This window comes from Caretta caretta, chromosome 21 (genome assembly GCF_965140235.1).
Source record: "Caretta caretta isolate rCarCar2 chromosome 21, rCarCar1.hap1, whole genome shotgun sequence".
Classification (NCBI taxonomy): Eukaryota; Metazoa; Chordata; order Testudines; family Cheloniidae; genus Caretta; species Caretta caretta.
Window position 1 is genome coordinate 6,346,439 of NC_134226.1, and position 17,779 is coordinate 6,364,217.

The 17,779-nt window shown below is 41.6% G+C and overlaps 1 protein-coding gene across 6 annotated transcripts in view; it reads right to left on the reverse strand.

The window, feature by feature from the left end:
* The window catches only part of SRGAP2 (SLIT-ROBO Rho GTPase activating protein 2), a 209,083-nt gene that overhangs the window by 135,331 nt on the left and 55,973 nt on the right, over positions 1–17,779 (reverse strand). Inside the window, exon 1 of one of the 6 annotated variants that reach the window (XM_075122006.1) lies at positions 3,229–3,312. The exons of the other annotated variants lie outside the window; for them this stretch is intronic. Coding sequence (XP_074978107.1) covers positions 3,229–3,289 — 61 coding nt within the window. The 5' untranslated portion in view covers positions 3,290–3,312. Of the gene's footprint in view, positions 1–3,228; positions 3,313–17,779 lie in introns of those variants that run through there. 6 annotated transcript variants of the gene reach the window in all.

The window sequence follows — 17,779 nt, forward strand, 5'->3', positions numbered from 1 at the left end:
TCATGTTTTACTTCTGAAGAACCCTTAAAAATTAGGGCTTCAACCGCTTGTGCTAACTGAAGTACAGAACTGTTCGCCCTGATGGCCTGACGATCCGCAGCTCTGGAAATAAAAAGGAGTACTTGTGGCACCTTAGAGACTAAAATTTATTTGAGCATAAACTTTCGTGAGCTACAGCTCACCTCATCAGATGCATTCAGTGGAAAATACAGTGGGGAGATTTATATACACAGAGAACAGGAAACAATGCGCGTTATCATACACACTGTAAGGAGAGTGATCACTTAAGATGAGCTAATACCAGCAGGAGAGCGGGGGAAAGGGGGAGGGAAGAAAACCTTTTGTAGTGACAATCAAGATGGGCCATTTCCAGCAGCTCACAAGAACATCTGAGGAACAGTGGGGGAGGGGGAGTGGTGGAAATAAAGATGGGAAAACCGTTTTACTTTGTGTAATGACCCATCCACTCCCAGTCTCTATTCAAGCCTAAGGTAATTATATCCAGTTTGCAAATTAATTCCAATTCAGCAGTCTCTCGTTGGAGTCTGTTTTTGAAGTTTTTTTGTTGAAGAATTACCACTTTTAGGTCTGCAATCCAGTGACCAAAGAGATTGAAGTGTTCTCCGACTGGTTTATGAATGTTATAATTCTTGACATCTGATTTGTGTCCATTTATTCTTTTACGTAGAGACTGTCCAGTTTGACCAATGTACATGGCAGAGGGGCATTGCTGGCACATGATGGCATATATCACATTGGTAGATGTGCAGGTGAACGAGCCTCTGATCATGTGGCTGATGTGATTAGGCCCTATGAAGGTGTCCCCTGAATAGATATGTGGACACAGTTGGCAATGGGCTTTGTTGCAAGGATAGGTTCCTGGGTTAGTGGTTCTGTTGTGTGGTTGCTGGCGAGTATTTGCTTCAGGTTGGGGGGCTGTTTGTAAGCAAGGACTGGCCTGTCTCCCAAGATCTGTGAGAGCGATGGGTCGTCCTTCAGGATAGGTTGTAGATCCTTGATGATGCGTTGGAGAGGTTTTAGTTGCGGGCTGAAGGTGACGGCTAGTGGCGTTCTGTTATTTTCTTTGTTGGGCCTGTCCTGTAGTAGGTGACTTCTGGGTACTCTTCTGGCTCTGTCAATTTGTTTCTTCACTTCAGCAGGTGGGTACTGTAGTTGTAAGAATGCTTGATAGAGATCTTGTAGGTGTTTGAGGGGTTGGAGCAAATGTGATTTTATCATAGAGCTTGGCTGTAGATGATGGATCGTGTGGTGTGATCTGGGTGAAAGCTGGAGGCATGCAGATAGGGATAGCGGTCAGTAGGTTTCCAGTATAGAGTGGTGTTTATGTGACCATCGCTTATTAACACCATAGTGTCCAGGAAGTGGATCTCTTGTGTGGATTGGTCCAGGCTGAGGTTGATGGTGGGATGGAAATTGTTGAAATCATGGTGGAATTCCTCAAGGGCTTCTTTTCCATGGGTCCAGATGATAAAGATGTCATCAATATAGCGCAAGTAGAATAGGGGCATGAGGAGACGAGAGACTGGGAGTGGATGAGTCATTACACAAAGTAAAACTATTTCCCCATGTTTATTTCCCCCCCGCCCCCGCACTGTTCCTCAGATATTCTTGTGAATTGCTGGAAATGGCCCACCTTGATTATCACTATAAAAGGTTCTCTTGCCCCCCACCCCGCTCTCCTGCTGGTATTAGCTCATCTTAAGTGATCACTCTCCTTACAGTGTATATGGTAACACACATTGTTTCCTGTTCTCTGTGTATATAAATCTCCCCACTGTATTTTCCACTGAATGCTTCCGATGAAGTGAGCTGTAGCTCACGAAAGCTTATGCTCAAATAAATTGGTTAGTCTCTAAGGTGCCACAAGTACTCCTTTTCTTTTTGGAGATGCAGACTAACATGGCTGCTACTCTGAGCTCTGGAAACAACATCTTGTTCCCGGAAGTTCCTCCCACTGGAGAAGTTATTTTCTCCTTCCCCTCACAAACACAAAGTACTGATGGCCCCAGCCTTACCATGAGCGTAGCGATCCCTGCATACAGGAGAGTGCAGTTTTCAAGACTAGCATTTAAACGAGGAAGCCTCTGATGTGTTAATGGAAGAGACACTGACTAGAGTCAATGTAAACTACACACCCAATACCCATCTATCAAAATATTAAAACAGTCCAACAACAGAACAAGTCAGAGGCAAAAGGGCAAAAGTGAGGTTTGGAGTGCTGCTTTATCACTAGTTGTCATTTAATAGCTTGAGATTGTCACGAAGTACAGGAATATGAACAGTCATTCCGCTTAACCAACCAATATAGAATCTCACACACACACTCCATTACCTTTTGTGCTATGTATCTATAGCTATGATGGCTTCCCTGTAAATATTTTACTCCCCAGAATACTGGGGAACATAGCTGAGATAAAAAAAGCCTGCAGAGGGATAAATTAGCCCTCAATTTATACCACACAAACAAATGGACAAAGACATACAGTAGCAGTTCTCAAGAATTTTATATTGTGGACCTCTTCTTTTAATCAAGATCCTGCAGTGGAGGACTCCACATTCCACCCTACCACAACAGTGCTGGAACATATACAAGTAATATTAGGTCAGTGGTCATGAGACAACTTGAAATCAAATCCCTGAATATGATAGATACACAGCTGCTTATTACATCCCTCACTCCCCTCATTTTCTCTGGGGCTTTACATTCATCTTTCCTTTTGTACCTGCAGATCATTGCTCTGAGCTGTCCAAGGCACTCTGCTTTCATCCTCTTGTGCATTTACAGATTTGACCCTATTTAAATTTGCACCAAGGAGACTACCAGCAGAGATGTATATGAAGCAGCCACACAGGGTGCAGAAAAGAGCCTAAGTCTAGTTGGTGGAACCTTAAAGGGGAATGGGGTGGCAGGGGGAAGAGAGGCAGGGGAGTCCTGGCCTGCAATAAGCTTCCCTTTATGAAACCTGATAGATGCTTCACCAGTGTTAATGAAGCAGATTCAGGGACAAGTTGGAAGTGCTCCATAGACTAAAGTTCAAGAACCACATGCAAATCCACATTAAAGCGATTATCTTGTATCTCAAGGGATGAGGCAGAAAATACAAGCGCTCTGTATTACCGGCCAGCTGCAATCATTCCACCCTCCTAAGAAAGCTTTCACTGCTTTTTTGCCCAGTTATCTCAGCAAGCTAAGGAAAAATGAAATACCTTTACACTGACTGTTGTGCAGAAATAGAATTGCTGAAGTCCTCTTGGCTCCACTTTTCATCTCTTACTCACACCTCTTATCTTCACGATTTTTAATCAGCTTAACTCCTGCACAGCAGACAACTTGGCAGCTGGTTTGACCATTCCCTTTGTAAGCAGAATGACTTACTATCTCACACTTCAGGTTTTGTTTTTACCTCATTCAAAACATCTGCTTCCCCATAGCTGCTTCTGCTGGCCACAAGTTATACAAAAGCGCTATTTTTTGTAAGTACATATTCATATAGATACTGTGTCTAAGTGGAAAGTTACAGAATTTCCCCTCCCCACTCCACCAATTGGAACAGCTATTAAAATCATTCTCCCACTGATCATAGGTTAAGAGGGAACTTGATGACACAAGAGAAACAGTGATGTATGGCACTTCACAGAGTTGGGAAATTTCTTGGGGAAATTCAGCTGCTTAGCAAGCAGAGAGAGCACATCATCATATGATGTCAGCATGACTTTAAAAGCCACACTAAAAGCATCAGGGACCACCAGAGTTCACCTTTGTGATATGAATGACCATTGAGGCATGCCTCAAAGAAACTCAGTGAGATGTGTCTCTTGGGCAGAAGATATTTCCAAACCATTTTAACGCAGACACCCTTGCTCTTCTATAGCACCCTGTCCCAGAGCATATAAAATTACTCTAACAATCTACTGTGGCTCTTAGAATCAGCATTATCTCCGTTTGGGGAGTGTAGAAACTGAGGCAGAGAGCTCAAGTGACTTGCTCAGTATCAAACAGTAAGCTAGCAACGGAGAACTGTGTTTAGAACCAGGAATCTTGGCTCCCAGTTACCTTCTCTATTCCGCACCATGCTTCTACGCAGATAAAAAGGGCACTCTCTCTCCGTAGGAGGAGTTTCTTCATAAGTATGCTTGCACTGGATAGCAGAGAGTGTGAATCACACAGACATAATTCAGTATTCCAGGAGGAGAAACAAGAAACCAGTGCTGCTTTTCACTGTTCAGTTACCTCAGCCATGTAACAGCATGGAAGTCTTTCCACAACATTCCCATCCCTGTCCCAGATGCCAAGCTATTTAAAATTATAACACACCCGGGAAAGGATTAGGATGGCAACAAAACAAAAGCAGCATCCCCAACACCTATCCAGATTTTAAAAAGTCTCTCACCCCCACATGGATTGGTTTTAACCAGAGCTGAGTGATGCTCAGAAAACTTTTATTAATGTTAAAAAAAATTACGTAATACACAGGTTAAGAAAAGAGTGTCTGTACATCTGGGTATAGAGCTTAGATTATCCAGAAATACAAAGTGTGTTTAAAAACTCAAAATACATATAGTATATAATCTGAAATAATCCAAATGTAGATAAATTTAATGATACAGTTTATATATTAGAATCCAATTACTTGGGTACATCACTCATGAAAAGTTATACCGTTGGTTGTAGAAAACAAATATAGGAATGAGTGTAGATTGTCCCTCCGTAAGCCAGCATTTAGGATGGGCTGTCCCTTAGCAGATATAATCCAGAGAAGTATTTAGTTTCCCCTTGCCTGAAACGTTCCTCATGACTCCTTCGCGAGGATTGGTCCTCCTCACATAAATTAAAGACCAGCAGAAACACACTAAAACAGGGGTGGCCAACCTGTGGCTCCGGAGCCACATACGGCTCTTCAGAAGTTAATAGGAGGCTCCTTGTATAGGCACCAACTCCAGGCCTGGAGCTACAGGCACCAACTTTCCAATGTGCTGGGGGTAGGGGGGGCTCACTGGTCAACCGCTGGCTCTGCCACAGGCCCTGCCCCCCACTCCACCCCTTCCCGCCCCCTCCCCTGAGACTGCAGTGCCCTCGCTCCTCCAGCATTGGAGCCTCCTGCATACCACCAAACAGCTGATCAGGAGGTGAAGGGAGGGAGGGGGAGGGGCTTCCGGTGGGTGGGAGGGAGGGCTGCTGATGTTTTACTGGGGCTCTTTGGCAATGTACAATGGTAAATTCTGGCTCCTTCTCAGGCTCAGGTTGGCCACCCCTCCACTAAAGTCAAAGCAAAGGACAAAACTGGGAAAGGTGATGAGGGGGTCACCAAATTGAAGAGCTTCAAATACAGACCAGTCACCCATTAAGCGAGTGCATGGGAAGCAACTACATAAAGCAACTTGAAAACAAGTCAACAAGCTTTAAATTACAAATACGGCTTTGCCAGGATCCTCTCTTTCAAGTGACTCAGCAGCAGGACAAAGACAAAGGGCTGCAAAATGAACACGCTGCCACATTATACAGTAGACTTGACTGAAATAGTAATTTTAGATCCTAGGCCTCGTCTGTGATCAGTTTCTTAAAACAGAAACTGTCATCTCCTGAAAGGTATAATTAACTTGTGTTCTAAATGTCAGAGTAAGACTTGCAATAATGCAGACATGTGGTTATCCATTTAAACCTTCCAAGAGGTGAAGGTTAAGGCTAAGACTGCTGTTTAAATTCAAAAATTGACTCCAGTTTCAGATTTTAACCTATACCAAAAATCCACAGGCAGAAGTAAAAACAAAAAGCGACATAAAGCTAAAAATAACAAAGAAAAAAAATGATTTTTGATTGGTCACCAGTCCTGACACTAGTTGATGGAGCTGGGGGGAAAGAGAAGGAGGGGGAAGAGATGGGGAAGGATTTAAGGAAGTCGGCAGAAAAGGATGAAGAATTTTGAAAATATAGAAGAAATGGTGCAATATGGGAAAAAACAATGAAACCAAACACACACACACACACACCCCACAAAAATTAAAAGGCGAATCTAACTTTAGAGTCAAATATCGGAGTAAAGAAAAATTGGCTGGTCCCTTCGGATTTGTTAAGTCTGTTAGGTTCAACTGCTAGGCCACTGCTGGATTTCAATGTTATGGAAATTGTACCTTCAAAAACTGTATTTCCACTCCGTTTCTAGCAAGTTATTTAGATGCAACCCTGATACTGCTACTGATTCCCTGAAGCCCATGGATTTCATGTGTTTTGTAGAGGCTGTGTTTTTCCTGGTTTATGGGTAAAAGGGAGGAACTCACCAGCCCTATCATCTTCCAGCCACCCTTGCCAACAGGCCAAATTAAAACCAGCCTTTGGTCCTTGGAGAGCCAGAGTTCAAGCTGGCTACCATTGGTTTGGGCATCAGGCAGAAAGAGGCATCATGTTCAGAGATCTAGCCTCTTGAATAGAGAGGTGAGCTATATACAAACATCAGTAGCTAGCCCCAAGAAAAGGAAATAAACAAAACACACACATACAACAAAACGAACGAGGAGTACTGGTGGCACCTTAGAGACTAAAATTTATTTGAGCATCAGCTTTCGTGGGCTAAAACCCATTTCATCGGATGCATACAGTCTCAGTCTGTAAATTTAAATGCCACCAGGTGATTAAATGGCTTGGAAAATTTTGCAGTTTTGCCCGAGTCACAAAAATCAGAATTCCATTGCACAAAACACATTAGTGGAACATTGTCGACTAACAGCAGCAGTACATGTCCCTTAAAGAGTCTAGGGCCTAGGCCACTGAGGTGGAATCAGGAAAAGGAGAGGAAGTCATAGGAATAGTAGTGAGGGGATCTAGCTTCTCGTTCAAAGACTGCAGTACACACTGTTGGACCTTGAAAGAGGCACTTCACCTCTCCATGCCTCAGCTTCCCTAATCTGAAAAATGGGGATACTACTAGTTCCCTATCTCACCGAAGTAGGTAGTATTAATATTTGCGGGGGTGAGGGGGGGCAAGGTACTTGGATAAAAGTTGGTTATAGAATTATAGACACTTGCAGCAGTTTTTCCTCCTAAACTGGCTTGTTTTAAACTACATTGAGGTCATGGATGACCACATGAAGTTGAATAGTAGTGAAGTGTAACGGGAGCATAAAGGACTTTCTGTACGAGTAGGGTTTCGGACGGGGTTTCAGATGCAATATTCAGTGAGTACTGGTTTTTTGCATGTACCTCAGTTTATGCTGAGTCATGAATTTATTGAGTCTCAGATCTTGTATGATATATAGCACTACAAGGGCATTATTTTAAAAAGAAAAAAAATGAAGAATTGAAACTAGAAGATTCCTGCTGTAAGTGCAGTTTTGTAATACACCAAATCAGATCTAATGGTTTGAAAAGTTCTTCCAACCAATGGCCTCAATGAACCTTGCACACATTTATGAGTTGTCCCTCAATATGCACATGAAAAGCAAAACATTGTCATCTGTATTTCACACACTGGGAGAATGAAGACAATGGGTTTGCACACGATGCAAGGCCCCACATCAGCAAAACACTTAAGTACGTGCTTGAAGTTAAGCAACTCAAGGTGCTGGCAAAGAATCATCAACCCCTATGCACATCAAGCACTATGTAGAGTGCAATGAAAGGCTAATTTGGACTGCGTCACTGATGAGGTACCACAACATTTAAAAAGGTTTCCCAATCTCTAAATAAATAAATGTTTTGTGATACGAAGTGTAATGAAAGAACTGTGGTCACCTTTTAAAAACATCTAAAAAGAAACCTTTGCTTACACTCCAGACCTTTTTATTGCTAAAAATAAGTTAGTATGGGTCCAGTATTTTAGTATCTTCCCGGAGTGGGAGGAGGAGGGCGTGATACACTTCATAAAAAAAGCAAGCTGCAGATAGTTACAAGGGGAAAAAAGTAAATAATCTTCCACTAGAGAAGTTCTATATCGTTTCCAACAATTGTAGAACAGCATTCTAGGACTTGGAGCAGGTTATCTGTTCTTCCTTTTCAGTAGAGGTAATACTGAATTATATTTGCAAAGATGCCTTTTATTTTCTGCCTCTACAAAATATTCTGTTACCAATGTTAGAAGGCAATCTGAGCTTTGTAGATTTAAGTGATGGAGCACAGAATAGATGTTTAGATTTTGAAGTACTGTTCTATGGGGCTCACACAGTGAAATATTTCAAGGATACTAAACATGCATACTTACCCCCCCACACACACATACTACGCTATTCTATATATCTGATTTTACTATTCAAATTAATGTCTTATATAAACAGTTAAAGAAAATATGCAATAGGAATCTCCCAGGCTTGGTACTGTAATGTACATAGTAAAATCTCAAGGACAAAAACAACTAAATTTCAGTATCAATTAAAAATTGTGACATGCATTTAGGTAACTAACTGGATCAAAACGTCACTGACACATGAACCACTAGTACGCATGAGACCAATAACACGTAACAGTTCAAACCTTCAGTGCACAAGCAATATGCATGTTGTCTGCTGAACGCATCCTGGGATGTATTCTTGCACATCTAAAATAGCTGTGCTTTTTGGAAGGTCAAGCACGTGGTACATTATGCAGTTGGAAGTTAGACATTTTCAGATAACTTTTCGATACCTACTTGAGCTCCTTCCTACCTATTGTTCTGAGCTGTTAAGCCACTGCCAGTACAGATGAGCAAACGAGGCAGGTAAACTTTTTAAATTTACGAGGAGCCGTTCTGCCCCAATTGCCCATTTTCTCTGAAGCTAGACTGGGACTGCTTGAGGCAGGTATCGTCTCTCTGAAGTCCTAGAATTATATTTATTATCCACCAGACATCTTCAGTGACCATTGGAAATGGTCCTCCTGTGATAGGAATTTGGAGAGGTGGGAACTTTTCTTTCAAGATTGGTGAGCAAATTATGAAGGAGAAAAAATGGCATTTAATACAACTAGAAGCTTGAGGAAGTTCCCTAAGTGTTCCCAACCGCAAATAGTATAAAAGCAAACAACTGGTCAATTCTGAGCTGCGTTACAATAAAAAGAGGATTTGAAACATGCACCGAACATGTTGAGCTAGCCTACACCCTGACTCTCATGAGGCCTATGAGGCATAAGACATCACCAGAATCTAAGTTTCTGTACAAATGTTCCCCTAAGGGTGGGAGAAACTTTCCACTGGATGTTGCACAACACATCTCTGTGCAAAGAAGAAATTTAAAAAAAAAAAAAAAAAGCTTAGTTCCTCCTGGACAGAGCCACACAATGTTCTGGCAGGCTACTCCCTACAAGACTGCACTGAAGTATAACAATCTCTCTCCCATTAACACGGTTTCTGAAACCAATCTTTTCATTACCATTCAACCTTCCAACTTGAATTCCTGCTAGTATCATCCAGTAAGACGAGAAAATAAATGAACTTTGATGTCTGGGTATTCATCAGTTGGGCAATAAATACATTTAGCTTGTCTGATGTTTTAGGGAACAACTGTGCTTCAGCAAATGTTCCTAAAGCAAGTGAGGTTTTTTAATAGCAACTAGACAGCGCTATTCAAAGAGCCCCAGTTAAATGCTTACACAATTGTCCACGGAAACCAAAATAACGGGATGAGAATTCAGTACCTCCCCATCTTTGGGAGAGGGGAAAAGAGAGAGGAGTATGTGGAGGCAGTGTTCTAGTCCTTCCAGTAGGGGCACTGGGAGCCAGGTGACAAAAGGTTCTAATCCCGATTTTCACTAACTCGTTGCAAGACCTAAGAAAAATCCATCTACCTTGATATTATTTAAGCACTGTGCTTCACCTATCTGTGCCTTAATTTTTTCATATGTAAAATTAAGGTAACACCCATCTTCAGAAAGCACTAAGATTCTGATGAAAGGCACTATACATCATTGCAGATTATCACTGTCACTTCATTTCCATATAGGTAGAATCCAGAACAACTTCACAGATGTATTAGACATTATGGACACGTCAGGTAGGTTATCAAGTCATTTAGTGCAATAAATAATATTGCCTAATTCTTATATAGCACAAAGTTGTTTTTTACATTAACTAAGGGAAAAAATTTATGAAAGCTACTAGAAACGTGTCTAGAAAGCAGTAGCTACTGGAGATTTTGCCGCTATTTTGCCCCATTATATGGAAAACTCATTACAAATACCAAGCATGTCAGGAGAAGGAAGAATATCCCTCATTAGAATTCTGGGGGCAACAGCTACCAGAACTCAAGGATAAAATCACTACACGGTTAAATCCAGGACTTTCAAGTCCAAAATTTAGCACCACCTCAACCAATGGAACAGATTACTTTCAAGTGATAAACATTAGGAGATTAATTAAATTTGAATATTTGGCTAAAAGGAGGAAAGAAATGCAAAAGTAATCGATGAAGTGAGCTGTAGCTCACGAAAGCTTATGCTCAAATAAATTGGTTAGTCTCTAAGGTGCCAAAAGTACTCCTTTTCTTTTTGTGAATACAGACTAACACGGCTGTTACTCTGAAAAGTAAAACTGGAGACAAATCTCAAATTTCTGCACTAGCCTCTAAACTGAAAATGTAAATAAGGCCCTTGCTGTTATAACCAAGATATTCTCAGCTCACGAGAAAGCACAAACCGTTCACGTTCTAGCCTACAGAAATCGTCATACAGGATTTCAATCCATGGGAGGATGCTTTGGCAGGCAAAGGCCCATAAAAATAATTGAAAGAACTGGATTATCTGTGGCTACTCACAATCCATATGTCTAGGCAGTTAAGATTTAAATGCCAGACAGCCTTATACAGGCAGAGCTCCACTATTGATTTCTCAATCAAAGATGGCTTTATTGTTTATATACCCAAGAGAAAAATTAATAAAGTGATTTGGATTAACCAGACCTCCAAGGCTTTGATGGCCATGAAGAGCTCTTCTGCTCGTTTAAGATGCTTTCACTAGAGAGGTTCTCTGGGGAAGCTGCCTATTGTGACCAGCCTTCCTGTGTTACCTCCTGCCAAGTGCAAAATTACATAAAGTGGCCCCAGCATTTTAAGTTCTGTCATTAACAGGCCAAAAGCAACATCTGAGCATTCCAGTCAGAGGATTCTTTACCCTCCTACAAGCACACACAGGTATTAGAAAATTAAGTGACTGGCAAGGGTGTCTTTCCATAAAAGACTATGCAATAGTGTGTGTAAACATGAAAGGCAACTCTCCTACAGGAGAAGACAGTCAAGGCACAATATAAAACCACTAACAGTCATTTTCTGAAGGTAAATCAAATAAAGATACCACCACCAAAGCAGATTCCTCATGAAATCGGCAGCAACTTTCCCATTCCCTTCAACAGGAGCAGGGAGCATTTGGAAGCTAAGGAGGGCTTTTGTCTGCCCCTCACCTTGATAGGAATACAGCAACATGTGCATGTTTTGACTCATCAGAACATGGGTAAATCTCATGAGCACACAAGAAACCTGGGCACCTACCTGTTCACAAAACCCCTATTTGTTGAGTGCTGATGCTCATGTTTTGTACACCACCAAATACATCAAGACAAGTATCAGGGGGTAGCCGTGTTAGTCTGGATCTGTAAAAGCGGCAAAGAGTCCTGTGGCACCTTATAGACGAACAGACGTATTGGAGCATAAGCTTTTGTGGGTGAATACCCACTTCTTCAGATGCATGCAAGCAAGAATCAGGCTAGGGATAACGAGGTTAGTTCAATCAGGGAGGATGAAGCCCTCTTCCAGCAGCTGAGGTGTGAACACCAAGGGAGGAGAAACAGCTTTTGTAGTTGGCTAGCCATTCACAGTCTTTGTTTAATCCTGAGCGGATGGTGTCACAGTAAAAGGATAAATGGACACAAATCAGCTATTAGGAATGGCAATATACAAAAACCTGTAAGCGAACACTTCAGCCTCCCTGGACACACAATAGCAGATTCCAAGGTAGCCATCCTGCAGCAAAAAAAAAAAAAAAAAAAAAAAAACCTTCAGGACCAGCCTTCAAAGAGAAACTGCTGAGCTTCAATGCATCTGATGAAGTGAGCTGTAGCTCACGAAAGCTTATACGCAAATAAATGTTAGTCTCTAAGGTGCCGCAAGTACTCCTTTTCTTTTTGCGGATACAGACTAACACAGCTGCTACTCTGAAACCTGCTGAGCTTCAGTTCATTTGCAAACTTGACACCATCAGCTCAGGATTAAATTAAGACTCTGAATGGCTAGCCAACTACAAAAGCAGTTTCTCCTCCCTTGGTGTTCACACCTCAGCTGCTAGAAGAGGGCCTCATCCTCCCTGACTGAACTAATCTCATTATCCCTAGCCTGATTCTTGCTTGCATATTTATACCTCCATCTAGAAATTTCCACTCCATGCATCTGAAGAAGTGGGTATTTACCCACAAAAGCTTATGCTCCAATACATCTCAGTCTCTAAGGTGCCACTCGATGCTTTGCTGCTTTTACATCAAGACAGTTTGCCTTACAAACTAGAAAGCAGGTGAAGACTGACAAAACACAGAGTTCTGGAAGGTAGAGGGGTCATTTTAGGTATTACAATATTCTGTATTGTATATTGTATTCAGGTATTCTGAGCCTGATCATTGTTTTTTGTTTTTCCTCGCTCCCTCTCTCTCTCTCACACACACACACACACACACTTTGTTTTTATTTCATTTATGGACATTACAGAAAAAGCAAGTCTTTAGGAAGGACATTGAGTAGGCCAACGACAACAGCAGTGGAAGGTCCCAGCAAACTGGGATTAAGAAATTGTTCCATTCATCGGAGGCAACATGGAATAAGACACAGACCGGAAGAGGCTGGTCTTGGGAATACAGCAAATGACAATACGATATGTATGTCAAGATGGAGTGATGTTGAGTCTTGAAAGCGAGGATAGATGTTTTTATTTAATACTGTGGGCAAGGGGAAGCAAGCAGAGCCACTTGGGATATCAAGGTTTGATCACTGGAAGACCAAGATAATTTGCATGATACTTACATTGCTCCCTTCCAATCCATCCAATCCATATTAGGGATTGTGCCTACAAGCTTTCATAGTAAGGGCTCCTCTATCCTGCACAGGATCAAGTTACAGCCAACTGAAGCCACCTTATTTCCGAGTGAGGGCATCCACATGCTGAGTCAACTTGCTTTAATTTACACATATTGACTTTACACCTTCCGTTAACTGAACTTTGTCCCTCGTAGATGTACCCTAAGCGGCGATCAGAACACAGAGGTGGGGTGCAAGTGAGACTCAGACAGTCAGTTTACATGAGCCACTGTTTGTTCAGTTCATTTTGTTTGTTATTTTTTTTGTTTGGGGGGTTCTTTTTAAGTGGAAGGCTTGAGAGACTGAGCAGCTTGCATTGGCTCTCAACCTTTCCAGAATATTGTACCCCTTTCGGGAGTCTGATTTTTCTTGCATACCAAGTTTCACCTCACTTAAAAACTAGTTGCTTATAAAAATACAAAGAAGTGTCACAGCACACTATTACTGAAAAATGGCTTATTTTCTCATTTACCATATGATAAAATAAATCAGCTGGAATGTAAATACCATACTTACATTTCAGTATACAGTATATAGAGCAGTATAAACAAGTCAGTGTCTGTATGAAATTCTGGTTTGTACTGACTTTGCTAGTGCTTTTTATGTAGCCTGCTGTAAAACTAGGCAAATATCCAGGTAAGTTGATGTGCACCCTGGAAGGCCTCTATGTACCCCAGGTTGAAAACCATTGGAGGACTGGCTTTTCACCTCCAGGTCAGTGTGTCAAATCCAGCCCCAACCAACAGTGCAATTGCTATCCCATAGCTTACAAGAAAGGATTCTGGGCTCAGCCTACTGCCACATCAGGAGCAACACCCATATTTGTAGAACCCAGCAGCAGGAGCTGCCTGACATGCAGGGAACTCCACAGGATTCTGACTCACTGGCAGGGAAGGTGGCACTGATGTTGCTTGTGTTAAACCCTTTCCTAAGGATAAAAGGCTTCAGTTTCCAGGGGTGTCTATCTGGCCCCTTTCATTAGCATTATATTTACTTAAAAGGAGAAAAATAAATAAGACACCAGAGGGATGTGTGTCAAGATTAAAAGGGAGAAGATTCCACTCTGACAGCGCTAATCCGTTTCCTTGAGTAGGCAATAAAGGTGCTTAGCCATCTGACTGTCTCTTAACTTAGTTGGGCACATACAGTAAGACAGCAGTGAGGCTCATTAAAAACTCCCTCCAAAAGGCATCCTGATCTGAAGACTAAGTTGAACAGCAGCTGCAAGGGGAGGCAGACAGGTCAGTACCAACGCCCCCCCGACACACACAACCATCTCTCCCTCAGAATTTGACATTTATATTTCAGATTTGTGGTTTAAAACACTAAGCACTGGTCCAGAACTTTGTTTACCACAGTTAAAAAAAATTCATCCTCAACTCCCTGTCAGCAGTATTATACTCATTTAGATGGAAAAACTGAGGCACAGAGGTTTAGCAGCTTGCACAAGGCCATACAGCAAATCAGCAGCAGAACTGGGAATAAAATGCAGGAATTTTATCCCTTCCTCTGTTCAATGAGCCACAATATCGCCTTTGAGGAAAAATTTCAAACGAGTACAGAGTAAATGTATGATTTATACCTAGTAGCATCTATATCACACGAGGTGCTTTGCAAGCAACCAAGATAGTATAACCCCTTGTTTAGAGATCTCCCAGGCTAAAAGGAAACAGAGCTGGGAAGGGGAAGGAAGTAAGCACACAGTTGTGTTAAATACAGGTCAAGAAAATGACACACACGTTACTCTTCAAATATGTCAGCTAACAAGTTTATCGTAGGACTCTAGATAGATATCTACGTCCCTCCAGGAGACCCATATGGAAGACGGAGAGCACTGTTGATGTGCTCAGGAAGACTGTTTCATGCATGAATGCACAAAATCATTTGGGGGCAACGACCCATTTAGCTTTTTCTTTAGTTTTTTTCCAAGATAGCTTTTCCTTAGCACTTGAAGAAAAATACAGAAAATTCACATCAATGTAATCATCTCAATTTCCATACCAATACAGAAAATCCTGTGCTAGACTGCAGATAGTTCACCAACAGAGTTATTGGTGTGCTTGAACAGACACTTTATTTCTCTGTACTTTGCAAGATACACACTAATGCATCACCATGTTTTACCTCCAACCATATTCCAGCTACACTCCCCAGAGTGCATGGCATATGTAGGCTTGGCAGAATTGTGTTAGTAATTTCAACAGATAATATCAAGGTTTAATTAAGCATTTTCTTCTATTTTTATCCATTTAAATTGCCACAAATTCAGACAACTAGGTGGTATCAGACAATGGGGGGGAGGTGTCACAATAATTTAATGAGACAGACTCAGGAAGTTAAAGCTTTATAACTATTAAAACACAAGTTGTCAATGCCATCTGTTAAAATATACCAAGTAAATATCCTTTAATGAAACTAAGCACATAAGGAACATTTTTCTTACTTTGTCTCTCTCTACATTTTTATTATTATTGATGGAAATATTTCTTCATCTTTGTGCGCCTGGTGAAAGTGATGGTTTACTGACCAAAACAGAATCTTTCCAAGGCTAGGCATAGGTACAGGACAGAGTTCATGACTACAAAATGGAAGCATAGGTTTGAACGTTCTTCCCACCGCCCAACTATATTTTGAAAACCAAGGCCCAACAATATTCTAAAATGAAAGGATTTAGAATATAATTAGACTAGACTTGTAAGAAAAATGGCCCATCCTGAAAAATTCTACAGCCATACTACCTTGTGCTGTGCTCTTCTCAGATCTCACAGGCTATGTAGCATCAAGCTAGGTCACTCCTTTAATGGGAGACTTCTATACAACAGCCATGTTCTCCTGGAAACCGTGTTGATAATTCAGCAAGTGTGATTCTCCTCCCATCCCTCCCTGAGTCAGTAACGTACCAATACTACGGAACAGTGCATCTTCTGAAGATACGTAAAGCACTTCATTAACCATCACCACATGTGAACAATCCAATGCAATTTGGGCAACATTAGTTTGTCTCTGAGGTGCCACAAGTCCACCTTTTCTTTTTGCGGATTACAGACCAACATTAACATTCTTAATTCCAGAGGAAAAAGAGCAGCCCCAAACCAAAGCTCATTCAGTACATACCCTGAAAAGAATTAGAATCAATGAGGCTGACCACAACATAGGAAACTAAGAGAATGCATTTCAGAAACTGCAGTCTTTTCATTTCTTGAAGAGCTGGACAAGGGAGGAAAGGGGAACTGAGTTAGGCCCTCACAGATCTTCTAGTTTAATGGATGTGACAGAGGCCTGGTTGAAAGGAGAATGTTGTACTGCAATATTTCGTGCCACTACATGAAGGAAATGAAATTGATGTATGCAGGCAGAGGCTGGCACATGTTTCCAAAAGAAACATCTGCTCATTCCCGTACAAGAAATCTGTCTGGAGGGAACAGTAAAGCAGGTCTGAAAAAGACAGAAGCACTCTTATGAAGCCATTGCCCCATTGCATTTCCTAGCAATAGAAGCTACTGTAGGTGAATACAGCCTTTGCACTGATTTCAAGGAACGTACTAGCTCAATATACTAGGATGTTTGCAGAAGACCTCTTACTCTCCATGGCCCTATCAGTCATTGAGATCTGCAAGTACGCTCTACAAAGAGGTGTTAAGGCAAGCAAATTTTAAGAAAACTAGTGACTAGCAAAAACCAGCCACCTGAAGTGTCACCACAAAGATGCAGCCTCTAAAAGAGTCGTAGAGAGCAGACATTTCTACAGTTTGCAGCTGCCTCTATCATGAGCTGCGCAAGAGAGGCTCAAAAAGGAGACCCTCATATGCATCCATCTGTGTGGTATTTAGGGACTATACTGAATGGCACGTTAGGTTTCAGTTTAAGCAACAGCAAAGAACAGCAAGTGGTCTGGTTACCTGCATTTTGTTCAGACCCCACTCCGACCAAGAACTATACAGTTATCTTATTACGATCAATGTAACCTTAAAGACGGTAACTTATTTTTAACACCTTTGCTTCTTATGGAAGAGTTTCATATCTCAAACTTAAACTTTTCATTATAATTTATGTACACACACAATGAAGCAGTGCTACCAAGTGTTAAATCAGGACTTCTGAATTCCATTCCCCATTCCCCCACAGACAAGTCATTCAATCTGTGCCTTAGATTCCACATTCATAAGATTGGGTATAAAGGTCATAACACAAGGACTCTGTAAAGCTTAAAGTGTCTGTAAAATTGAGAACCACGAATGGTATGCTTTAAGTGCAAAATATTCATCTGGTGTTCATTAGAACACAATCGCACCTTTGTCACCCATGTCTTAGGGTGAGATTCTCACAAGAGCTTAATGAATTCAATGAGCTGTGGGCACCTATTGAAAATCCCAGACTTGCATCTTGTTTTCATTCTCCCCCCGTGCCCCTCCCCCCCCTTTTTTTTTTGTTTTGCAGTGGGGTGGGGAGGGAGGCACTTCCCTGACTTTGGCTGCTTTCATCAGTTTCTGACATGGTCGCTTTTCCCATTTTGCAAAAAGTTTCATCTTCCCAGCTAAATGCTACTCCTTTGTGACCACAGCCCTACCTTTGAAAGGCCACTGTGCCTTCTGCACTCCCACCGTGCAGCGTACAGGAACCATTTAATACCAACAGCTCCGGCCATGGTTTTACATATTTATTTATTCCAACTGAGCAGAAAGTAAAGGCTCCATCTGTTAGTGATGTTAGAAATAGAAGTGAAAAGGCTCCTTATTTCTTCCTT